This window comes from Haliotis rubra, unplaced genomic scaffold, assembly GCF_003918875.1.
Source record: "Haliotis rubra isolate DU_JTF1 unplaced genomic scaffold, ASM391887v1 Scf25, whole genome shotgun sequence".
NCBI classification, from domain to species: domain Eukaryota; kingdom Metazoa; phylum Mollusca; class Gastropoda; order Lepetellida; family Haliotidae; genus Haliotis; species Haliotis rubra.
The window spans coordinates 1,281,746-1,308,591 of record NW_025766558.1 but is presented as its reverse complement, the minus strand read 5'-3'; the positions used below and the strand labels follow the sequence as shown (position 1 = coordinate 1,308,591).

Here is a 26,846-nt window from a genome sequence, read left to right as displayed (position 1 = left end):
AGACGATTTCTGACTGTTCTGGTGCTGATGGGTCGATTGGGTAACCACACAGTCTCTTCCCATAGTTATACCTTGTATCACTATTTCAAATTATGGGGGGAAAAATTCATAAAAATATGAGGGAGTGCTTAACGTTTTTCTTGTGTATACATTTATACATATTGTGGAACCCAAGCCAGGGAGCCAAATGTATGTATACATATTGTGGAACCCAAGCCAGGGAGCCAAATGTATGTATACATATTGTGGAACCCAAGCCAGGGAGCCAAATGTACGTATACATATTGTGGAACCCAAGCCAGGGAGCCAAATGTATGTATACGTATTGTTGAACCCAAGGTAGGGAGCTAAATGTATGTATATATATATTGTGTGGAAGCCAGGTTGGAGTTACCAAAGACGTGCGCAGAAATGGTCAGCTGTTACATGTGTGCATGCGTTTATGAACATGTTTTTATATGAAACGTGCAGCTAGTTTTAGATTGACAGCTTCAACCATTCCTGTTACATCTTGATGTCACTCGTCTTCTGTTGATGATGCCGACCAGCAAGTATGCTAATCTGACATCTTGCATGGATAAGCAATACCTCTGAAAGACGGGATTCAGCCGCTGGGTTATGTGAACTGCATCAAGTTCATGGTTATCAGTGCTTTTATTGCTATATTTGTAAATAAAGATATTTTCTATTTTCTATGTGTTACTACATTGCCACCTGTTGTCAACTTGTGGTGAAGCAGGACCGAATGTGTCCTGAGAGGGGATTGGGTGGGTACGATGGCGGTCGTGAAGGGCCAGGTGGAAGGAGTGTCAATTCAGAGATGACAAGACTTTATGGATGATCAAATTCTTTATTTTGACAGTTGATCATCCATAAAGTCTTGTCATCTCTATACCACCAACTTCTAGAATGCCACTCAAACAAATCAAGAGGGTCAATTCCACAAGGCAAGATAAGGCTCAGAGGCTGACCAATACCAGTCAGAAGGAAGGAATACTAGTTCTATTACGACCAATAAAGGGTTAGTGGTCCTCTTGTCAGCTTTTCCCATATAAGGAAGTCACAGATTATCAGCAGCAACTGGGATATTGTATCATGGTTGTCACATTTTTGTTACATTTCTGATGCCACAGGAAGTCCTGGAGTAAACCTTTTTACCTGGCTGCGATAGGATGCACCAACTGTTCAGTTTAACTTGATAATAAATTCATTGGCAACACCTATAACAGGAGACAGAATATCACACTTTGAAAAAGAAGGGAGGTCTGACACTGTCAATATCGTGTGTGGCCACCTTTTTTCCATATGGACATGGCTGCAGCGGTTGGAAAGAGTCTGGGGGATGTTCCGAATGTCAACCAATGACTGGCCGAACTAACCAGCGTCCGTTGCTTGTTCTGGTTGTAGAGCAGGTATATCAATCTTATCCAAGTTGTATTCTTGGAGGGAGACGTTTGGAGAAAGAACGTGTGTGTGTGTGTGTGTGTGTGTGTGCGCGCGCAATGTTGTGCTGCCTAAAAGGTGTTCAACTGATGCTGCAAAGTTACATTCATGCTTTAACACATGGGTACAATATGACCTCAAATGATGTCTCGCTAGCTTATGCGATTGAAACGGAAATTAATGATGATGAGTTGTGTCCTACCATGAGTTGCGATGCCACCCCATACCATTACACTCCCAAACTGATGAGTCTGAGTAACTTAAGCTGTCCAGAAAACAACTAATCGTCTGTTTCCTGCCCCAGACGTGTCTTCTGAAGCTTGGATGCTGTCGTACACAAAGCTGGGCGTGCCAAACGGTGACATGGAAGCAAAATTGAGTTTCGCTGGACATCGGCACTGGGTGGGTTGAGTTCTATTTGAACCTACTCTCACAGAGTAACACCCAATAGAACACATGTTTCATAGATTGTCTTACGATGAACATTAAAATTACTCTCAAAGTCAGCTGCAGCATATCCATGATGATTTTATGCAGGTTGTAGCCATTGCTTAAGTGTCTGCCTATAAATGCATGTTTCTTTGGCTGACGGCTGAAAGTCCTTTCTTCAAAATGCAAACAATAATACATTTCAACGTTCATTTGCCTATATTTAAATTCACATATTTTTTCATACCTTATTGCATAACATCAGCTTAAAATAAACTTGATGGACAAGGAGGAAAGGTGTCAGTATAGGCCGATGTCTGTTTCATCTTCCTTCAGCTTATTTTTTGTGGATGTCATACACACATACACTATCCTTTCCCGCAACACACAGCAAACCCTTGTCAGCACTAACAAGGCATATGGGGTTCTTTAAGCCATCAGATGTGGTTCTGTGCTGTAGGACACTCTCACCACCTTCAGTAAATGCACACAGACCTCCCCAAAGGTAGTCTGCTACAAACATATATCCACCCTCTACCACACAGTTGCCGTTCGGTTTCCAGCCAGGACTAGACACTCGCCATTTTAATGTTCCCTTGGCAGATAGAATGGTGATACTTCCTCTGCCCCATTCGCTGAGGATGATATCCCCTGAAGAACTGAGTGACACAGCTGCAAGGGGTAAATGTAACTCAAATTTGAGAAATGTTTGCAGATTTCCATCAAAATCGTAGAGATAAAGGCCTTTTACTCCAGGAATATTTCCAACAACATAGCCAATTCTTTGAGCAGCAGCAAGGCAATATGTGAAGCTCTGGTTTTCATTTGGTTTCTTTCTATCAATTTGGATCTTCTTCTTGAGACACCCAGATGCTGTTATCAACCAGAGACAATTACCACTGATAGCCCCGATCTCTTTACCAGCAGCAGCAACAGCAAACGGATTAAAATCCTCGAATGTGATTTCTCGTCGTAAGTCGCCCTGAGTGTTGAGGACTTTTAGCTTCTTGTTGGCTTTGTCTGAGATTATCAGTCCGATACTAGAACTGTAAGTCATACCTTTGATATCAGGTTTACTCTTGTCGTGTTTGGACTTCCCACTGAAGACATTCTTCAGTGCCAGAGTGATGTCCATGCTCTTTGGGGAAGCCTCGCGTAGAGTTAATAGGAAATCTGATGGCTTACTGCTTTGTGAGGAACTAACTTGAGACGCAACTTGACAGTTCTCTTTTCGTTCAGTTTGGTTCGGTCTAATTCCGGGCAGCAAACTCCGTACATTTTGCAGCCTCTCCATGATCACTGTCTCCAGCATCACAAGCTCGTAGTCCTTGCCCTTCTCTAGGATGCGTTCACAAAAGTCAACACAACTGCTTGTCACAGTCTTCTTACGCACGACCTCCTCTAACTTACTGTCGTGTTCCTTTCCTGCAACTTTCCTGTCATCACTAACTTTTTTCAACAACTCACTTTTTCTGGCATTTATTGCAGCGATTTCTTGCTGAGCAGTTTCTTCAATTATACGTTTCTTTGCTTTGTCTTTCGCTTTGCCTTCATTTATCAGGGACAATATATCCTTTTCTTGAGCCTTTATTGTTGTCAATTCTTCTCTTACGGCTTCTACCAAACACTTTATCTCTGATTTGTGTTGCGTTACAGCTTCGGCTACTGACTGAATGGTGTGACCCTTGTGATCAGTCACCACACAGGATATACATGCTGGCTGGCAGCAGGATTCACACAGGTATTCCACATCTTTGTCCTGGTGGTGCTGGCAGAGAACCCTCTGGGTCTGCCTCAGTTTTGCATCATATTTTCCTTGCCGGATTTCTCCAAGAGGTACTACCTGATGGTGAAGTGTTAGAGAGGAGGCCGTGTGCCCCATGGAGCAGGCGGAACACAGGTAATCGCCACAGTCAAGACATCTCCTTTCTGCCCGGGACACACGGTTATTCAGACCACAAGGTGTGCATTCGTCCTTCTTCACTGCCTTAAATTCAACCAGATGTGTGAGTCCACTGATAAAAACGTTCTCGTTGAGACAACTTATCTTGTCTGGAAAGGGCTCCCGACACTGTAGGCATTGTACGGGTCTGTTCTCGGACCGACACGATTCCACATGAGAGCATATGCACTTGAAACAGAACGTGTGAAGGCAAGGCAGGATTCTGGGATCTTTAAACACTTGGAGGCAGATGCCACAGGTCAGGATGTCCTCAGGATGTGTACTGACGACCGACTGCACCACTAATGTCCCTGCCATGGTTCCTAAAACAGTAAAAACCGAAACATGAGTCTTATTAACCAATTCAGACAATACAAATTAATTTTGATTTTAAAGTTTAGATAAATCGTATTTCCATATTTTTAATGTCGAGGTTTAGGCAGCATGTTGTTAACTAAGACGTCACAGACTGCCCCTGTTTGAAGAGGTCGTACAATAATTCACAATTCATCTTGCTCACTAGTTACACCTGTTATGTGTTCTTTGCTCTTATTCAGTGTATTTTGTAACGAACTATGTGACTGATATGATATCAAGTCCGTACCAGACCAACGAGCCTCGTTTTGAGATTTCCAAGATTTCCAGATTTCCGTTTGTCAAAGCTCTCTGTACGACAGAGCACGGTGCACGACGTGTTTGGAAGGAGCGTGGTGTTGCAATATGCAAGTGATTAGAGGTATCAAATAATGTTGATTAATATTTATATACCCAGCTGAATGAGTTGGGCTCAAAATTCTGTACTGGTTATTGTACTAACTTGCGCAATAGGAGGTAACCCAGTCAGCAAGAAACGAGACTGTTGTGTAATCAATGTTTTGACTTGTAAATAGATCTCAGTGACTGTAGTGTGGCCTGTACTGAGACAAATATCTACACCATTGCTGTCATTTTTACTTTAATATTGCAAAATGTCCGAAAATAGCAGCCCGTGTTTGTTGTTTAAAAGCGGAGAAGTAAAGAACACAGTAAATGTCTATATGCAAAATCTCGTCTCTGCGTACCTCACAGCATTCAGTTTTCCCTCGGTCACAAACAATGGCGTGCTTGCTTCAGCTGTAATCCCACCCCAAAACATAACTCCAAAACGATCACATCACATGGCCTGATATAACGCTCACCTGTGCGTCTGTTGGCACGTGTTTTTTCGTCAGCTCTGCTCTATATAACTTACAGCTCCGGAAGTCTTAAAGGCACAATGTCACACATGTTCGACAATTGTTTGGCCTATATTATATATATTGGGGCATATACACTCACGTTAGCTTCGTATTGATGTAGTAAAAGGCATATTATCCCCTACGACTTGTCTGCAGTGGATAATTGAAACTTGGAGGCGAACAGCTTTCAAACAGAGAACACTTGCCATATATGGAACATAAACATTTGCGCCGCACATCGAAGACTGTGGCACGCCTGTTGTCGGCGTTTGCCGAACTGGTTTCAATCACAAGTTGTGCGTAGGATATTCGTAAAGAGCGCCCCAAAGGGACATAACTCTATGGTGATCGCTTGAAATAATGTTCGGGAGGTAGAGGGGGCGAGAGTCGATTTAATGCAACTTTGCATTAATTCATTCGAACTTTTTAACTCAATATTGTAATCTAAATGCGTAATGGTTTTTTTTAATAAACTGTATGGTAGCTTCCCCGAGGGCTGATAGTTAGTATTATTGAGAGAAATGCATTACTTATTTTTAGAGCAGTGTGGTGTGATATATAGAGGATACAGAACGACCTTCCGTGTAATACCATGTTTATTAAACGAGTTTATGATTTGCTATCCAAAGAGCAAAGCGAAACTAAATCTTCCATGAGTTTCATAAAATGGTATTTCACGGAAGCAAGTTTAGTATTTTGTATATTACTCTCCTACATAAATTGATAGAAACTGCCTATTGTAAACCAAAAGTCACTGTGTTCTGTAATCTGATTGGTTGAAAAAACATGATCAAATGGTATTCGAGTCCCAGAAATTGCAAAACTGTTCGCTGCGTATTAATACGTACAAATATCGCACACAAGTGTATTATTGCGTCGTCAGCAATGGTGACGTTATTCAAATCATATTGTGACGTAAAGTCGGAAAGACGCCACCAATGAGCAGTTGCAGATGCTACCATGGAAACATTTTCACTGATGTACCCGTACCCAATGTCAATGAGTGCAGACAGTAAAATGTGTGTTGACCTTTTGGTTTACTTTTGTGGTTACAATTAGGGCTTCAACGAGTCCATTTTTTTGGACTCGAGTACTCGAGGGGTGAGACTCGACTCGGACCGAGTACTCGAAATTCATACCTTTCAAGGAAACGATAGCGTAAATTGCATGACGTGTTCCGATCACACAAGTGAACACTTACTTCTTTCCGACTTCATATCGTCATGTGACTAACATTTAATATTGGTCAGAATCAGTATTTGGATGTTTACTTGACAAATGTTTTTTTTCTTCGTACTTCTTGTACTGCCTGCAAAACGCAGTGATATACCGCACAGGCGGCATTTGGTTATTTTGCTCTTTTCACTATCCAGATCAAGATACGCCCATACATTTGATATTTTACCTTTATCTATGTCTATCAATTATCAAGATAGTTACCTAATCATTTTAAGAAGTGAAATCTAACACGATTTAAATATTTAATCTCATCTACAGACTTGTAACAACTAATACCATACAGCCACACCGTGTGAGGAGTAAACTATTTAATCTAGGTGTTAATGAAAACATTATCAGATGGCTTAAAGAATTCAGGGCACATAGAACTCATTATGTCAGTGTCAATGGCTATCAATCTTCTTTTCTCTCAACCTCTACTGGAGCTCCACATGGCTGTGTTCCTTCATCCGTACTCTTCATTTTGTATACCAATGACTGTTACTTGTCAATATATGACTTGTTTACTGTGAAATTTGCAGATGACGCCACTGTTACTGGCCTAATTTCTGATTCTGAACATTATTATCATCAAGGCATTGACAAAACCGGAATGACAGTTTTTATCAAACCTTTATTCAAAGTGTGCTGACCTACAATTTTCTATGTTGGTATGAGGATGTCTCATCGCAACAAAAACAAACTTTTCAAAATGTTTAATACTGCTTGCAAAATTTCTGGAGTGTCTTTCGAGTACATTCCCTTTGTCTATGAGCGCCAGATCGTCAAAAAGGCAGCTAAAATGAGATTTGATAGTTGATATATTTGATCTCACCATTTTGAACTACTTCCTTCTGGACGCTGCTGTCGATTACCTTCCCTCAAAACAAACAGAGCTCGATAGTCTTTCATACCATCAAGTATTCGTGAATGCAAAAAATATTTTGAATCACCATCATGTGATTAGAACTAGAATTATTCAGCCTCTTTACCTATGTGGTTAATTGAATTATATCATGTCAGTTTTATTTGTAAATAGCATTCGTTTTGAGCATGTAATTATTGTGCATATTTTTGTGAACTATGTACATTATTCATTTTGAGACAGTTTGGATGTATAAGAATTTCCTCCGGGATAATAAAGTTACATCTTATCTTAATATTAGACGTTAACGGCCGCTCGTGCTTAGCACATGACAGACAGTCTGTCAACGTCAAATAATTCGGGTTATCTCCCCTTTTCGAGTCCTCGAGTCCTTGAAAATGGACTCGAGTCCAGCTGAACCCGACTCGTCCTCGCGTCCTCGAGTACCCGTGGAAGCCCTAGTTACAATGTCGATAAACATCATGTGTGTTGGCCAATTTCCGGGTGTTATTGAGTATTTGAAGCATGGGAATTCATTTGGAACCAACGGGTTAGCCGGAGGTTTCAAATTAAATATTCCCGCGCTTCAGATATTCAATAACAACCGGAAATTGGCAAGACATGATGTTTATCTTCTAAGTATCTTCCAAGGGCGAGTAATAGTGCCTTTAAATCTGTAATGGTTCATTTTAATCTCCAGAGAAAAAAAGTTATATGGTATGTGTGACCCGATTACTTCCTCATCGACCCACGACACACAACACCTTCATTGTACATGCACAGGGGACTCCCAGATATGGCTTCTCAAGTTATCGTCTAATGTCGCAAGCTCTGTATTGTAATCACAATGTCGAGGAATATTGTGTAGGGGTTTAATAAGGAACGCCACCTGACGGGATACACTTGGAGGGCCAGAAATATAAACCTCAGTAGCCTTAACAAAGGAAATCTTTTATCCATGTTTTTATCGTCAGGATATAGCCTTTTCTTCGTCCATACTGTCACATGGGACCCACTGTGTGTAACGTGAAGGTCAGCCAGTGTAGCCTGAGATTGTGGAATTAAGTACAGTATGTGTTTGTGTTCGTTACAACCGTAGGTTGCTGTTTGTGAAACGCTCACAGGTTGAAACTAAATAGTTAACCGGGAATCAGTCCATAAGAGAATTATGAGTGAAACCTAAAAGCAACAAAGAAACAATCTTAGTTTAGCTGTAATTAACAATTGTATTCTATAATCAAGTAAGCTGACGAAATGTACCAATCAATACAAATATATGACTATGGCAGTACAAACCCAGAGGTAATATAATTGATGAACAGTGATTAAAGTAATAATTAAACCCGTGTATTATTGCGTCGTCAGCAAATAATTAAAGCTAATTACATTAAAGTAATAACGAGCATAGTGACTTGTAATGTAATGTGAGGTAACTCTGCTGCACAAGGTATAACACTGTCTCATAACAAATATGAAACGTGAAATTCTGTCCACGATGTAGAGTATGTGCAGCGTGAAGATTGTGAAAGGTGAAATAATGCCTGTGCCGTGTACAATCTGTGCAACGTGAAGATTGTGAAAGGTGAAATAATGCCTGTGCCCCGTAAAGTCTGTGTAGCAAACCAATGTGTAACCCACGTAGCATATGCTTTGTCCACGTAACGCCAGATGAAGTGCAAGGGGCACGAAGTGGAATCTTTAGATATATCATCACGGTTTGTTAGCGATTCATACACACATGCTTGTGATAAAGTGACAATCGTACAATGGATTATACTTCTGGCAGATATTTCTTATGATTACGGACATATTTTAGTCTGTTTTATCTAATTGTATTGTGCATTGTTTACAGACAGTAGGAAGTATCAGAGGTTAGACTAAAAACAAACTTTCCTTTCATGTCGAACAACAGTTCCAGCCTTGGTGTTTACATTTCACAACTTTTGAGGTATCATATGTTTCCGAGTTGTTTCAGGGGAACAGTTGACTAGACTTTGCATGTGTAAATGTCGGTTGCCACTGGTGGGGAAGGATATACGCTCACCATTTCGCGAACACCTGGTATCATGACTATTTGATGGTGATTCATAAAAAACATGCTTCGTCATCGTATCTCATCAATCATTGGATTGTCTGGTCCAAATATTAGTAGTTGAAGTAATCGAACATGAAAGTATATTTTTTATGGATTAAACTTCTTTTTTAATTTCTCTCACAACGTTTCGAGACCATTCCAGGTCCCTTCATCAGGCGAACTGGCAGTTAGGACGACGTCATAGTGACGACGTCATAGTCCTAACTGCCAGTTCACCTGATGAAGGGACCTGGAATGGTCTCGAAACGTTGTGAGAGAAATTAAAAAAGAAGTTTAATCCATAAAAAAATATCTTGGACATCAATGTACAACTTCTAAATGCCACTGAAAGACATGAAAGTATAGAACATCCAGAGATCGCTGAAGTTAAATAACATTATGGCGATGAAACCTCTACAGGGGATATCTAATCGCAACAATTGAATTGTCATAATGCTATCACATCATCAGTTAATGACCTCACGATTCTTTGACATCGCTAAGAATTCAGCTGACAATGCTATGACGTCAGAAAAGTTGATGACATCACAATGCTATGATGTCATAAAGCTGATGACGTCACAATGCTATGACCTCACTGAGAAGCCTAATGGTAGTTTTGTGTTCAGATAAATTAGTTCTTCTACTGATGAAGAATCATGGCAAGCCTCGTACATTCATAACTAAAATCAACACGTGTTGATATATTTGAAATCAAAAGTCACTCGGGTGAGATTCTCTCTCTCTCTCTCTCTCATTCTCTCTCTCTCTCAAAATATATCACAACCAGTTGATTAAAGTTATAAATATCTCATACAAGCAATATCTCCTGTGGAACAGTTTTGGATGATAATATATACACACTCACTCACCAAAAAATAGTGAAATCTTCCTAAAATAGATTAGAATAACTTGCAGCATCAGATGTTTCGATGTAAAGGTAGGTTTGAAAGATCCCATTCCGTTTTTGGAGAGTATGTATTTGACAATTACAGTTCTAGATATATTTTTACCACGTAACCACTTGGTAGGCATACCAGAGATACAAGCATAGCTACAGGTTCATGTTTGATAAACATACACATCTCCCTTCTGATCCCCCACAAACAATAGACCGTTTTCATTAGCAGCAACATAAGATGGTTTCAGTAATCCATCACCTGCAGTGCTGTAATCTACAGTGTTGTTTCCATCAGTGCTAAAGACACACACCCCGCCCCAGTCATAATCAGCAACAAAAATAGTTCCATGAGTAGAGACACAGTTCCCATTGGGTTTCCACCTGGAATCATATTTCTCGCTCCGCCATTTGTCTTTACCTTCTTTCGATAGTAACCTCAGACTACCACTTCCCCATTCACTGATGAGTATGTCCCCTTTTGGAGTGACTGAGAGTGAAGCGAGAGGGGTCCGTGTCCGGCAGTTGACATACCTAGTGAGGGTACCATCAAGTCCATACAGGCGGAGTCTTCTGTCTCCAGGACTATTGCCAACAACAAAACCCACATGTTCCGCTGCAGCCAGACTGTACGTGAAGGGAAGGCTTTCATATGTTATGTATTTGTTCAACATTGTTCTGGTCTTCAGTGTGCCTACTGATGTGAAGATTATTAGGAAATTCTCACTGATTGAACCAATGATGTTACCTGCAGCAGCAACATCAAAAGGTTTAAATATGTCAGTTTTTATTTCTCGATCTAATTCCCCATTGGTTTTGAAGACCTTTATCTTCTTATTGGCTAGGTCTGATACAACAAGTCCAATGTTTAAACCATATGCTATTCCTTTGATGTCAGGAACCTTCAAATCAGATTTAATTCTTGCACTAAATTTGCTCTGAAATTTGAACTGGATCTTTGCGGTGATTTCTGATTCAAGTTGGCCACGAGTACAAGTCAGAGAATTACTGTCATCTTGTGTTGTTTCTGGCTCCAGGACACTGGTCACTGATTTATCCGTGTGAACCTCTTCATTTTCGATTATCCTTTCATCCTGTTGGTGAATTTGTCTTAAAAGTTGTTGCAGTCTTTCTGTGATGATAGGTTCCATCATCAGAACCTCGTCATCCTTGGCCTTCCCCAGCATGTGGTCACAGAAGTCCACACAGCTGCCCATCACAACCTTCTGTTGTAACACCTTCTGTCGTCTGCTCGCCTGTTCCTTCTCGGCAACTTCCATTTCATCTGTCAACCTTTTCAAGGAAGCATATTTTCTGGCATTTACTTTGTCAATCTCACGTTTTGCATGTTCTTCAATAAGTAGTTTCTTTGCCTTTTCTTTCAATTCGAGATCATTTTTCAAAGATAACAGTTCATTTTCCTGTTTTGATATCTTGTTTAGATTTTCACGAACAGCTGTAAGCTCTGCCTTCATCTCGGATCTAATGCGCCGTACTGCCTCTGAGATCGGCTGCATGCTGTGGTCCCTGTGGTTGTTGAGAACACAGGATATACAAACAGGATGAGAGCATAACTCACAGAAGTATTCCACGTGCTTGTCAGGATGCTGCTGGCAAACGATTCTCTGCAACTCTCTGATCCTTGAATCGTATTTTCCTTCTTGTAGGTCGCTGAGAGTCACGACCCGGTGTTCCAGAGTTTGGGAGGAAGCGTTATGACCCCGAGAGCAAGCCCGACACAAACAATCGCCACAGTCCAGGCATTTCCCCTCTGCTGTGGAGACTCTGTCCCGCAAACTGCAAGGAGTGCACTTACATTCAGTAGAAGTTTTACATTTCAGTAATTCCGTGAGGCCATTAATAAAAACGTTGATGTTCTCAAATGTGGTTTCAGTAAAGGGTTCACGGCACCGTGGACAGAGCAGGGATCTCTGTGAAGACTTTGATGATTCGGTGTGAGTGCATAGGCACTGTAGACAGAAGGTATGGAGGCAAGGTAGGATTCTGGGGTATGTGAACATACCGTGGCAGATACCACAGGAAAGGAAGTCATCTTGACCTAAATCAGTCACTGACTGACAGGGTAACGCCGCCATGTTATCTGAAAAATGGAAAACGTCCTGAAAAGCATGTCGATAGAAAAACATAACCTAAGTTTCCATAAGACATCTCTGCTAAATGCAGAGTCGATGGTACGATTCCAATAATCTGGTGACTTTGTGTTTATGAATTACTATGAAACAGTGTTTGGTGTATACGAAATGACTTGGAAACACGACTGGAAATGGAATGTGTTAAAACTTGTTGTAATACGGTATAATTATATGAAAGTACGTACTGTCATGCACCCAAGGTCACAGCTAGAGACATACTATTGTGTGCCTCTCGGGGCTCCATACATATAGTTACATCACTACCGTCATGTGTCCGGCAATTTGTCAATACTGAGAAAACTATAAGTGAATTTTTTATTTTGGACTTCCTCAGAGTTAGCGTTTATTCGAATTTTTTTAATATGGCAATCTCTCAAGAATAAGCCATCCCAGTGAACACCCAATGTACACCCCCTTCCCTACAGATCTGTTTCTTAATGCATGCACGGGTTTAAGTTAAGTACTCTACGCTTCAAAGACAGCCGTACTACCCTTGTCGAATGATGTTAGATCAGGGTTACAATATTCAAATTCATGCCTGGTGCAGTTATATACATTTTGTTCTATCTGTCCTCGTGTTTTTAGCCTTTGCAAGTGTTTGGAGCAGCACACTCTCTTTCGCGAAGACCTGGTATCAGCACTATGACGTAACGATTAATTTATATGATTTAGTTGGAACTATTGAAATAATCTTGTTATTAGCAGAGATATCAGATATATGTGTGCTGTGGTTATTGTGACCCTGAGGACGTATAACATGGCGCTATGTCACTAAAAGAAATCCTGTCTGTTACGTCATTAAACATCTTCAATGGTCGTGCAATGTCCACAATGTTGGACTGAGTGAGATTATTTCTCCCAAAATCTGAAAACAATCAAGTTTTCAAGTTATATGTTGAACACAAACGTCTTGGGTGGGGGTATATAACAAACACGGGTGGGGGTATATAACAAGCATGGGTGGGGTATATAACAAGCACGGGTGGGGTATATATACAAGCACGGGTGGGGGTATATAACAAACACGGGTGGGGGTATATAACAAGCACGGGTGGGGGTATATAACAAGCACGGGTGGGGGTATATAACAAACACGGGTGGGGGTATATAACAAACACAAACACGGGGGGTATATAACAAAACACGGGGTGGGGGTATATAACAAACACGGGTGGGGGTATATAACAAACAAGCACGGGTGGGGGTATATAACAAGGGGTATATAACAAGCACGGGTGGGGTATATAACAAGCATGGGGGTGTGGGGTATATAACAAGCACAGGGTGGGGGTATATAACAAGCACGGGTGGGGGTATATAACAAGCACGGGTGGGGGGTATATAACAAGCACAGCACGGGTGGGGGTATATAACAAGCACGGGTGGGGGGGGTATATAACAAGCACGGGTGGGGGTGGGGGTATATAACAAGCACGGGGGGTATAGAATGGGGTATATAACAAGCACGCACGGGTGGGGGTATATAACAAACGGGTGGGGTATATAACACACGGGTGGGAGGTATATAACAAGCACGGGTGGGGGGTATATAACAAGCACGGGTGGGGGTATATAATATGGGGGTATATAACAAACACGGGTGGGGGTATATAACAAACACGGGTGGGGGTATATAACAAGCACGGGTGGGGGTATATAACATAGCAAGCACAGGGTGGGGGTATATAACAAGCACGGGTGGGGGTGGGGGTATATAACAAACACGGGTGGGGTATATAACAAGCACGGGTGGGGTATATAACAAGCACGGGTGGGGGTATATAACAAGCACGGGTGGGGGTGGGGGTATATAACAAACATGGGTGGGGTTATATAACAAGCACGGGTGGGGGTATATAACAAGCACGGGTGGGGTATATAACAAGCACGGGTGGGGGTATATAACAACAGATTGGGTGAGGGTATATATACAAGCACGGGTGGGGGTATATAACAAGCACGGGTGGGGGTATATAACAAGCACGGGTGGGGGTATATAACAAAGCACAGATTGGGGGGTATATAACAAGGGGTGGGGTATATGAATAACAAAGCACGGGTGGGGGTATATAACAAGCACAGGTGGGGGTATATAACAAGCACGGGTGGGGGTATATAACAAGCACACGGGTGGGGGTATATAACAAGCACAAGGGTGGGGTATATAACAAGCACGGGGGTGGGGGTATATAAACAAACACAGAGGCACGGGTGGGGGTATATAACAAGCACAGGTGGGGGTATATAACAAGCACGGGTGGGGGTATATAACAAGCACGGGTGGGGGTATATAACAAGCACGGGTGGGGTATATAACAAGCAGCATATATGCCTGCGGGGTGGGGTATATAACAACACGGGTGGGGGTATATAACAAGCACGGGTATATAACAAACACGAGGTTGGGGGTATATAACACACAGGTGGGGGTATATAACAAGCACGGGTGAGGGGTATATAATATAACAAGCACGGGTGGGGGTATATAACAAACACGGGTGGGGTATATAACAAGCACGGGTGGGGGTATATAACAAGCACGGGTGGGGGTATATAACAAGCACGGGTGGGGGTATATAACAAGCACGGGTGGGGTATATAACAAGCACGGGTGGGGGTATATAAACAAGCACGGGTGGGGGTATATAACAAGCACAAAGCACAGTGGGGGTATATAACAAGCACGGGTGGGGGTATATAACAAGCACGGGTGGGGTATATAACAAGCACGGGTGGGGTATATAACAAGCCACATTTAATGCTATATGACAAACACCGGTCAACAATCAATTACGGTCTTGAATATAACAAGCGCGCATAAACATATAACAAGCTTCATAACAGCAGTACTGTGGTTTCAGAGTGGACTATACAGAACATCAGACGCATTAATACGCTCTCACTCACTCGCTCACTCACTAACTCACTCACCTACCCGCGGAGATCTGGGTTAGAACAAGTCGTCAGCAATCCATGCTTGTAAGAGGCGACTAACGGGATCGGCTGGACAGGCTTGCTGATCGACTTGGTAGAAGTATGTCATCGTATCCCATGTGTCAGTGGGATGATGTCTATCATTGTCTTCTCGGATCCACATGTTATTATTTACAGATCGCCGACATGACTGAGCTGTGTTAAACACTCACTTACACTGAAACGGCGCTCACTCTCTGGATTCAACTGTGCAATATGTCCAGCTTTTGTCGACGAGTGAAGGCGAATTGAATTCTCTTCCAAACGTCACGGAAGGATTTGATGCCTCTAAGCCCGATTGCGCAACCGGTCTACCCGGCGCGTATATCGATTGCACATGTCCTACGGACGGGAATACATGCATACAGGCTGCAGGCGTGACGGTCACATGCATGCTTCTTGTATACAATGCAGTACCTACCAGTCAAAGTCCACGGTAACCCGATAGACGTCAGCTCATGATCATTGTCTTCACCTAACGGACAAGCACATACTCAGCTGAGGTTGTAGACTACCGCCGCCATAGAGCTGGAATATTGCTGTGTGGGACGTTAACAACAAACATTTGCAGAATGATTCTCTTCCGCCCAGCGTTAATAAAGAAGCAATGAAAGGGAGATCACTCTTATACCCGGAAGTGCTTTAGTGTTAGATAGGTTACACAAAGACTTTTCCCATAGACCTCTATTGTAACGTTATATTTTTTTAAAAATCACCCAGGCTCTCAACAGCCATCCCATGTACTCAGGGGTACATTAAACAAGCCTTTAAACTACTGTAAAAACACAAATTCCGGCTAACTTAGCCTGCCAATTTTCCGAGCACAGGAAGCTGAACACATCAACCCCAGTTCCTCACCAAATGTCACCTACTTGAAAATATCTGTACACACATACGCATAAGTCATTGTGATATAAATGACTGCTTAAATACTTAAAATTGTGGTCAGTTTTAATTACTGGATGGGTGTGATTTTAAAAAAACATAAAGAATCTTACACTATTTCATCCAATCACAGCTGTCGCATGTTCTGCAGAAGGTTGGGTGTCTCGAATTATGTCGTGTAAAAGGTTGGATATCTCGAATAAATGTCATGTAGAAGGTTGGGTATCTCGAGTAAATGCCATGTATTGGGTATCTCGAATAAATGCCATGTAAAAGATTGGGTATATCAAGTAAATGTTCTGCAGAAGGTTGTGTATCTCGAATTAATGTCGTGTAGAAGGTTGGATATCTCGAATAAATGTCATGTAAAAGGTTGGGTATATCAAGTAAATGTTCTGCAGAAGGTTGTGTATCTCGAATTAATGTCGTGTAGAAGATTGGATATCTCGAATAAATGTCATGTAGAAGGTTGTGTATCTCGAGTAAATATAATGTAAAACTCATTTAAAAGCCGTTGTGTCATCAATATTAGTGTTATGGGGTCGGGCATAGTGCAGTAGTTTTAATAGGCTGCGATGCACGTGTAACTGTCTGACGGAATCTGGAGCCACATTACCTTCAGTAGGGAGACACTAGGGGAACAAATCACTTTGCAGAGTTGCGTCCCTTGGCACGTCAGAACCCTATGGATCGTGGGTTTGAATCCAGTTTCGATCCGATTGTTTCAAACCGTACCGTGCTCGTAGGTTTGACCAGTGTGGTAAACTTACTTTGGGCCTTCTGCCCATATTAATCTAACTACCTGTGATATAACTGGAAAACTGTTAATAGCGGCGTTAAACCCAACTCACTCACTCACACACTCACTCGGCTGCAACAGTCTGTGGCAAAAGCTTTGGCTCTTTGACATTTTATGTCGATTTTAATTTCCGTATATGGAGACTGCTGCAATAACTAGCACAGATACATCGAAACAGGCGCTTTATATATGTCCATTATTTTTATTAGTAGTTCAGTTTTAATCACGGAAGGTGACTTTTAGAATATCCTTTACAATATATCAAAAGTTTTGTTTTCGTCCGTATTCTCCTTTAACTTGACTCGATTGTGGAAAGTGGTGGCAAAGGTTCCTACTGGCCAAGGGTACCGTTATACTGCCGTCGTAAAGTGTCAGCGTTATTCAGTCTTACTGGCCACACAGTATGTCCATCTCACTGGCTTCATCAGCTTACTGCCTAGCCAATTATGTTAATTATGTTGTTTTCTTTGTTACATTCAGTGTAGATATATATCCCCCTCTTCATGTATCATTCCTCACAACGGTACAAGAATCTGTATCACTCACGATTTAAAGAAGTTGTTATGCTTAAGTTTGTTCAATTTCCTACCCGACATGCCATGTCACTGTGGTGAAGCTCTGCTGTACTTGTCATATACATAGACTGAAAATATTAACTGACTTTCTTGTCCTGATCGAAAATGATACACGTTGGCATAAATATATGAAACATTTGAAATCAGTATACTGCCACGAAGGTCCGTGTAATGAAATGTGAAACAACGTGAACACTTTGTTGAGGATATACTCCGGAAAGAGAATAATTCCTTTCCATTTGCGACAAACTAAACACACAAAACTGTTTTCCACCGATATGTCTCTTTCCATGAATTGTTTCCCATCCACTGTCAAGGAACTCCTAGAAAATGAGTGTCTATTCACCACTCTCTCCTAAAGAAAACAGGAACCGTCTCGAGGCTTCTCAGTGTTTGTTCCGTAGTGTGTACTTGTTAATACTGCCTTTAGCATCAGTGACATAGAGTGAACCCAGCTCGTCCAGTGCTACATGACTTGGACAGTACAGTCCATCAGGTCTAGTTCTGTACTCTAGACATTTCTCACCACTTGAGCTATAAACGTACACTCCCCCCCAGTCGTAGTCCGCGACGACAACAGTTCCATCAGCTGACACACACGTCCCATTTGGTTTCCACCAATAATCATGTTCCCGACTGGTCCACCTTGCCTTCCCTTCAGTCGACACGACTCTCAGACACCCGCTCCCCCATTCACTAATGACAATGTCCCCTGTCGGACTGACTGACAGAGACGCCAGGGGGAAGCTCACGTGGAAGTCCAAATATCTGTTCACAGTACCGTCAAAGTTGTAGACGCGAAGTCTTTTGACGCCATGGATATTGCCCACCACAATCCCAACGTCTTCAGAAGCGGCTAAACTGCATGTGAAGGGTAGACTTTCATCTGGTTTAGTTTGGTTAAGTTTGACCTTGGTTGTTAGATTACCCTTTGATGTGAAAATACATAAAAAATTCTCACTGATGACAGCAATGATTTCGCCCGCAGCAGCAACAGCGCGGGGATGGAATCCATCCATTGTGATTACTTCTTTCAGATCACCCTTGGTGTTGATCATCTTGACCTTTCCGTTGGCCAGATCGGATATCAACAGCCCAGCGCTGACACTGTATGCCGTTCCTTTGATGTTAGGTTTAATGGCATCACCTTTAAATTTTGTAGGAAATGTTCCTTGAAATTTGATGGTATATCTCGGTGGAGCAGTTTTGTTCAGTGGTACACTGGAGGCAGTCTCTGATTTCTGATAGCTGTCTTGTGTTTTGTCCTTGTGTACGTCATCCTTTGCAGGAGTAAGTGCAACTTTCTGGAGAACAGCCACAGCAGGAGTCAGTGCATCTTTCTGGAGAACAGCCACAGCAGGAGTCAGTGCATCTTTCTGGAGAACAGCCACAGCAGGAGTCAGTGCATCTTTCTGGAGAACAGCCACAGCAGGAGTCAGTGCATCTTTCTGGAGAACAGCCACAGCAGGAGTCAGTGCATCTTTCTGGAGAACAGCCACAGCAGGAGTCAGTGCATCTTTCTGGAGAACAGCCACAGCAGGAGTCAGTGCATCTTTCTGGAGAAAGTGCAACTTTCTGGAGAACAGCCACGGCAGGAGTCAGTGCATCTTTCTGGAGAACAGCCACAGCAGGAGTCAGTGCATCTTTCTGGAGAACAGCCACATCAGGAGTCAGTGCATCTTTCTGGAGAACAGCCACAGCAGGAGTCAGTGCATCTTTCTGGAGAACAGCCACAGCAGGAGTCAGTGCATCTTTCTGGAGAACAGCCACAGCAGGAGTCAGTGCATCTTTCTGGAGAACAGCCACAGCAGGAGTCAGTGCATCTTTCTGGAGAACAGCCACGGCACATCCTCTGATCTGTTGGAGTCTGTCCATAATCATTGTTTTCATCATTAGTAACTCTTCATCTTTGCCGGCGTCGAGGATGCTGTCACAGAAGGCGACACAACTACTGATCTTGCGTTTCTGTTGCGAGAGCTCTTCTAGCCGGGCATTATGCTCCTTCTCTCTTTCTTTTGTTTCAGTGGAAAGTTTATTAATTGCATCAAGTTTTCTGTTGTGTATTTTTGCAATTTCTCGCTTTGCATTATCTTCAATACCAGATGTCTCTAACTCTGCTTTCAATTTCAAAGATTTGGTCAAAGATAAGATACTCTTTTCCTCTTGGGAAATTAAATTGAATTCTTCGCGGACGACCCGCACTTTAGAGTTCATTATTGATTTAATTTGGATTGCAGCTTCTTCGATAGGTTGTGTGTTGTGGCCCTTGTGGAGAAGAACAATGCAGCTTATGCACACAGGTAAACGACAAGATTGACAGAAGTAGTCTACATGTTTGTCCTGGTGGTGTGGACACCCAATTCTCTGTAACCGCCTGAATTGGTCATCATGTAGCCCTTCCCAGAAATCTTCTAAAGAAACAATCTGATGGCCGAATGTTTGGGTGGAAGCGTTGTGTCCATCAGCACACTTTGAACAGAGGTCATCTCCGCAGTTAAGACATTTCTTCTCTGCAAGGGAGGAACGCCCTGTCAGTCTACATGGCGTGCATTGATTCGACTTGGCAGACTTAGACCTAGCAAGTTCAGTAAGTCCCTTGATGAAGACGTTATTCTTGAAGGAATCTACCTCAGCTGAAATGGGCTCTCGACATTGTGGACACTGTCCTAGTGCACGTAAACAATTAAAACAGACGGAATGGAGGCAAGGCAGGATTCTTGGATCCGTGACCGTCTCCTGACAGATGCCACACGTCAAGAAGGCATTTGGGATGGAATCAGCAACTGACTGGTCAGGCAACGTTCCGGCCATCGTGGCTGAAAATGGAGACGGACACATTTCGATAGAAAAATGTCTGTCTGATATCTGATTAGTGGCTCAGAGAAGCTGATTTGTTTGTGGACCTTGCTGGATTAGTTTAGTATATAAAATAAGTAGTGTAAATGTGATGCTTTAGAAAATAACAAAATGTGGTCGCTTGTCTTATCAACTCTTCATCATAACACATTCATTGACTAAACCCATACCTGGGAACAAAAGAAGGAGCGATAACACATTCATTGACTTACTTAACCCATACCTGGGAACACGGGAGACGCAGCGATAACACATTCATTGACTTAACCCAGCGATAACACATTCATTGACTTAACCCATACCTGGGGAACAGGAGACGCAGCGATAACACATCCATTGACTTAACCCAGCGATAACACATTCATTGACTTAACCCATACCTGGGAACGGGAGACGCAGCGATAACACATTCATTGACTTAACCCAGCGATAACACATTCATTGACTTAACGCATACCTGGGAACGGGAGACCCAGCGACAACATTGATTCATTGACTAAACTCATACCTGGCAACAGGAGACGCAGCGATAACACATTCATTGACTTAACCCAGCGATAACACATTCATTGACTTAACCCATACCTGGGAACAGGAGACGCAGCGATAACACATTCATTGACTTAACCCAGCGATAACACATTCATTGACTTAACCCATACCTGGGAACGGGAGACCCAGCGATAACACATTCATTGACTAAACTCATACCTCGGAACAGAAGACGCAGCGATAACACATTCATTGACTAAACTCATACCTGGGAACGGGAGACGCAGCGATAACACATTCATTGACTTAACCCATACCTGGCAACAGGAGACGCAGCGATAACACATTCATTGACTTAACCCAGCGATAACACATTCATTGACTTAACCCATGCCTGGGAACGGGAGACCCAGCGATAACACATTCATTGACTAAACTCATACCTCGGAACAGAAGACGCAGCGATAACACATTCATTGACTTAACCCAGCGATAACACATTCATTGACTTAACCCATACCTGGGAACGGGAGACCCAGCGATAACACATTCATTGACTAAACTCATACCTGGGAACAGAAGACGCAGCGATAGCACATTCATTGACTAAACTCATACCTGGGAACGGGAGACGCAGCGATAACACATTCATTGACTTAACCCATACCTGGGAAGGGGAGACGCAGCGATAACACATTCATTGACTTAACGCATACCTGGGAACAGAAGACGCAGCGATAACACATTCATTGACTTAACCCATGCCTGGGAACGGGAGGCGCAGCGATAACACATTCATTGACTAAACCAGACAGACAGACACAGGCAGCCACTTTATTCGGTAATATACGGCCTTATGGCCCATTTTACAGTTAATATATAATGTATTTTTTTTAATGTCACGTGAGCACAAATTGAAATAGTTATCTAGCAATAAATATATGTTTTAACAATGTTGCAACTGCATGTATAACAAGAGGATTGTGATAGTTTAATAAATATACGATTAACATATTGTTTTTATGGACATGTTTAATGTGTGGAAGATATTTCTCTCTCAAATCTTTATATTTATCACAAACTAATAATACATGGAATTCATCTTCAATAAAACCCAATTTACAGTTTGCACATTTAATTAGGTATGACTAAACCCATACCTGGGAACAGAAGACGCAGCGATAACACATTCATTGACTAAACTCATACCTGGGAACGGGAGACCCAGCGATAACACATTCATTCTATCATGGGACTAAAGCGATAACTCATTGACTAAACTCATACCTGGGAACGGGAGACCCAGCGATAACACATTCATTGACTAAACTCATACCTGGGAACGGGAGACCCAGCGATAACACATTCATTGACTAAACCCATAGTGGGGTGATGGGGTGTAGCTGCACACGCCTTGCTCATAAGCCTCTCACGTCGGTGTAGGAAGTCCCACTACACTTGATCGAGGACAACCTAGGGCCCCTTCGCTAACAATGGCAAGCACCAGTGGTCAGCACTCATACATGCTAAAACGGGTCAACTGTCAGGTCGGTGTTCAACTTATCCTTGTTTGCCAGTAGTTTGGGTCAAGTTCGGGTGCCTTTCAAGTAATGATATGTTGTCACCAGGTTTAAGTATTTTCACGACCGCCGCGAATAGCTGGAAAATCGTGGATGCGGCGTAAAGCAGTATTCATTCTTCCATGCGCGATACGTGTTAACCTGTACACGTCACTCTACTGAACCGAGCCCGAAAGAATTATATCAATCTCAAAATACTTGCCTGTACACGCCAGGATAGACACGGTGTCACCCTTGATAACGTTGTATGGCTGTTTCCGCGTTGGAAGACTCTCGCCAGGTCACACTATCCAGAATAGCTGTATCGAACAGCTCCCTTGAATAAACTGAGGTGTCCGGGAGGGTGTATACTGTATTTTATTACCCACGAGGTCAACGTATGGGTAGTTGCATACTTATCTCGTACGTCACACGAGTGTCGTATCGCGTTGACCTGTGTCGTAACGACATGACCTGAGATTATAACGATTTGATTGGATAACCGATGACCTCTCAATTAGGTCACATTCTGACATAACTATTATTTCATTCATACCAAACACGTGAATTCATTTATTCTACAACTTAAATGCATTGTGGGAATGTAAACATTGCAGACGTTGCCGTGTCGTTGTTTAATTGTGAGTCAAAATGAGACATTATATCCGTCGAAAAACAATGTTTCCACCAGTAATGTTAGCCGAATGAAGCAACTGGAAACCAAGAAACGAGGTGCTACGGAGTAGTTTACTGTAGGAGGCTGTACGAGGCGATGACAACTGACATGCATCGTGACGTCGGTTACCAAGGCAGTGACGTCATTACAGTGTGACGTCATGCAAATATTGTACTACAGTACATAACTCTTCCGCAACCTCTTTATGAAACCGGTTTCGGTTTGAAACCAAAAACAACAAAAATACGCCTTTTGTCAATTTAATGCATGTAAGACGGGGGTAATAAATAAAATACCACACTCGGTCCCATTACATACAAATTATACGAAACTCGTGACCTTCCTATGATATCTAACCTCGCTTTCGCTCGGTCAGATACCATAGGAAGGACACTCGTTTCGTATAATTCGTATGTAATGAGACCGAGTGTGGTATTCTGTATATATCGACCCACACACGTGTCGCGTTACAGACCCCGTTAAACGGACAGCTGTCGTATGTACACGTCATACTGATGTAAACCCGATTACATAAAGAATACTACCCCAGTATACAGCGTCACTGCAGTCGCATAATATCGCCTACAGCTTTCATTAGCGTCTTAAAACGTTAAAATCGGTTCCTTCAATGTCACTCCGAAGGCAGCAAAAGCACAAATTGACTGTCACGTGACTGTCGTTGCATAATGGCTACATTGCAATCAATCATGGTTTCTCGTATGCACGTATCTCAGCCGGGTGAGAGTGCTATGTTGATCCAATGTTCTGTTTCATATGTCATCACCTCCGTATCGGCTCGATAGTTGACGAGATAAACTTTCCTTTAAAACCACCCCAAATCCCAACATTTATATGTAATTATCGAGATAAAACTGATGCTTTACAATGGGTAGCACATGGAAGAGGTTACGGTTACTGGTCAGGAATTAGTATATTATTAGTTTGAGTCGCCAGCTTGTGTTGGAAACTTGTGCACCATATGACACTATATGACACTGTTGAGTGGCTAGTGAGTAAGGCTAATATTTTAGAGACACTTACCTGTGAATTACGGGTACAAAATTATATGGCCTCTGGTACAGCCAACTCGAAAAAACAAATGACAATTTCTGCCACGTAAATAAGACACCAGGAGTTACTGCCCTTTTAGAACCACCACGTGGTCGGTCACACAGACTCAGTGTTAATGGTAGTAAAGTTCCTGGACATTCAGTACTGGGTAGTACAGTCCCAGGGTATTACGTACTGGGTAGTAAGGCCCCAGGACATTAAGTACTGGGTAGTAAGGTCCCAGAACATTCAGTGCTGGGTAGTAAGGCCCCAGGACATTCAGTACTGGGTAGTAAGGTCCCAGAACATTCAGTACTGGGTAGTAAGGCCCCAGGACATTAAGTACTGGGTAGTAAGGTCCCAGAACATTCAGTGCTGGGTAGTAAGGTCCCAGAACATTCAGTGCTGGGTAGTAAGGTCCCAGGACATTCAGTACTGGGTAGTAAGGTCCCAGAACATTCAGTACTGGGTAGTAAGGTCCCAGAACATTCAGTACCGGGTAGTAAGGCCCCAGGACATTCAGTACTGGGTAGTAAGGTCCCAGAACATTCAGTACCGGGTAGTAAGGCCCCAGGACATTCAGTACTGGGTAGTAAGGCCCCAGGACATTCAGTACTGGGTAGTAAGGCCCCAGGACATTCAGTACCGGGTAGTAAGGCCCCAGGACATTCAGTACTGGGTAGTAAGGCCCCAGGACATTCAGTACCGGGTAGTAAGGCCCCAGGACATTCAGTACTGGGTAGTAAGGTCCCAGGACATTCAGTACTGGGTAGTAAGGCCCCAGGACATTCAGTACTGGGTAGTAAGGTCCCGGGACATTCAGTACCGGGTAGTAAGGTCCCAGGACATTCAGTGCTGGGTGGTAAGATCCATGGACATCCAGTACTGGGTAGTAAGGTCCCAGGATAATCTGTGCTGAATAATTCGGTTCCAGGGCATTAAGTACTGGGTATTAGGTCTCAGTACTGTGAAATTCACAAAGCCAAAGTGTAAAATCTGAACAGGTAGAAATACCATGAAGGTGAATGGTGAATTACGTGATATTTAGCATGCCATTAAACAGGAGAAAACTGTCAAACGACGATTGGGAAAAAAGGCTTGAGTAAATCCAGGATTGAAATTGATCGTCAAATTTGGGTCACCTAGGAAAAACAAGTTAACATGCAGATTATAAATGAGAAAGTACGTCAGTTCAACGCACGAATCTCTGAAACAAAATCCAACTCCAAGAAACTTTTTAAAATTCTGAAAATCTTCCGGAAATGTTCTCCCTGATCTTGGTTAGGACTTTGAAACATCAGTAGTCTTTTGCAAATACTTCCGTGATAAAACTGATGCTAGCGATGAGACAACAGAAGACCAAACTATGAAGCAAACATCGGTGTAATGTGTGACTCGGAATCGAGCGACAAAGACTCTTTTACTTATCTGTCACTGTAATGGGCTTCACACATTGTACCCATGTGGGGAATCGAGGGTGCACAGAAGAAGTGCTGAAATTGATCAAACAGCTACAAGGAAAAAGTTCTGATCTGGATGCGATTCCAATACCGCTCCGTCTGGAATGTATTGAGTCATTTATTACTTATCTCATAAGTGTGTCACTGCAATCTGGACAAGTGCAAAGGTCGTTTAAACATGCCATGGTTAGTCCCCAGCGATAGAAGGTGCGACTAGACAGGAACACACATAACAGCTATAGGCCTGTATCAAACCTTACTTTTCCATCGAGGCTACTAGAGGAAGCAGTCTTCAGGATCATCTGACCAGAATCAGTTTGCATAAAGAGACCAATCAGCTTACAGGATTGGACATAGTACCGAGACAGTCACCAATGACATCCTAACATCTGCGGACCAAGGGCAGATTTCAGCTCTAGTTTTATCAGACTAATCTAGCTTCTGATACAGTGGACCACAAGATATTGTTAACAACTCTTGAATGATAACGGAGCACCACTGACACCGCACTTGCCTGGTTCAAGTCATACCTGTCTGACAGGTACCAGATTATAGCTGTCATCTTTTCAAGATCGCCTGCCTGTGAGCTGGAGAGGTATACCCCAAGGTTCAGTATTGGGACCAATCTTGTTTACACTATATGCAAGATCACTTGGTCATGTTGCTGCAAGACATGTCCATTCAGTAGTAGGTAGTAAGGTCCCAGATTATATTTTTAGAACAAAATCGCCTCCTACCTACTTACATACGTGCAGGGCGGTGCTAGAGACAAGTGGTTGATCGAAGCGTCCGTTCTTCGCGCCAGAAGCTCAGGTTCGATTTTCCTAGGTGAGTAAGTTGCGTGAAGTATATTCCTTACGTCCGACGCATTAAAACCCATTAAAATTCAACACTAAACCCAGGATCCCCATATAGGTGCATCAGGCAGTTAAAGTTCCAGCACAGAGAAAATGAACAACATATGTTTAAATAAGTATAACGCGTTGGGACAAGGTGTGAGTTGTCTACAATGGCCGAGAAGGATTGAAACAGGAAGATATTGTGTGTATATCCCAGTCGTGATGAAAAATAGAATATTTTTCGTTTGAGGGACGAATCAGAAAGAAATTAGTTTCTCTTTACGTCGGAAAGCACAAAGGGAGGTAACTGGGTCTCGTAAGATGTATACATAGGCTTATATTGCGGGCTGACTATATTGAAAATGAATGCTAACTCGCCCACATCTAAGAAGTTAGACGACATTGTACATCATTTAGAGAGATCCAAAGTCGAATTAGCACAG

General features: G+C 42.5%; 2 protein-coding genes across 3 annotated transcripts; both read right to left on the bottom strand.

The window, feature by feature from the left end:
- Positions 1–517: 517 nt before the first annotated feature.
- On the bottom strand, positions 518–15,939 carry LOC124279391 (E3 ubiquitin-protein ligase TRIM56-like). Of its 2 annotated transcripts, none has more exons than XM_046715208.1 (2): positions 15,634–15,939; positions 518–4,137 (listed from the first exon to the last, which is right to left on the bottom strand). In XM_046715208.1, the coding sequence occupies exon 2, from the start codon at positions 4,130–4,132 to the stop codon at positions 2,210–2,212; it is 1,923 nt and encodes a 640-aa protein (XP_046571164.1). In that variant the 5' UTR covers positions 4,133–4,137; positions 15,634–15,939; the 3' UTR covers positions 518–2,209. The 2 variants fall into 2 exon arrangements, with proteins under 2 accessions (XP_046571164.1, XP_046571165.1); XM_046715209.1 differs by lacking the exon at positions 15,634–15,939 and having other exon boundaries at positions 518–1,641; positions 1,679–4,208.
- On the bottom strand, positions 9,431–24,179 carry LOC124279308. Its single transcript, XM_046715120.1, has 4 exons — positions 24,096–24,179; positions 19,022–20,287; positions 17,998–18,987; positions 9,431–12,187 (listed from the first exon to the last, which is right to left on the bottom strand). The coding sequence occupies exons 2-4, from the start codon at positions 20,280–20,282 to the stop codon at positions 10,251–10,253; spliced, it is 4,188 nt and encodes a 1,395-aa protein (XP_046571076.1). The 5' UTR covers positions 20,283–20,287; positions 24,096–24,179; the 3' UTR covers positions 9,431–10,250.
- Between the last annotated feature and the right edge of the window lie 2,667 nt (positions 24,180–26,846).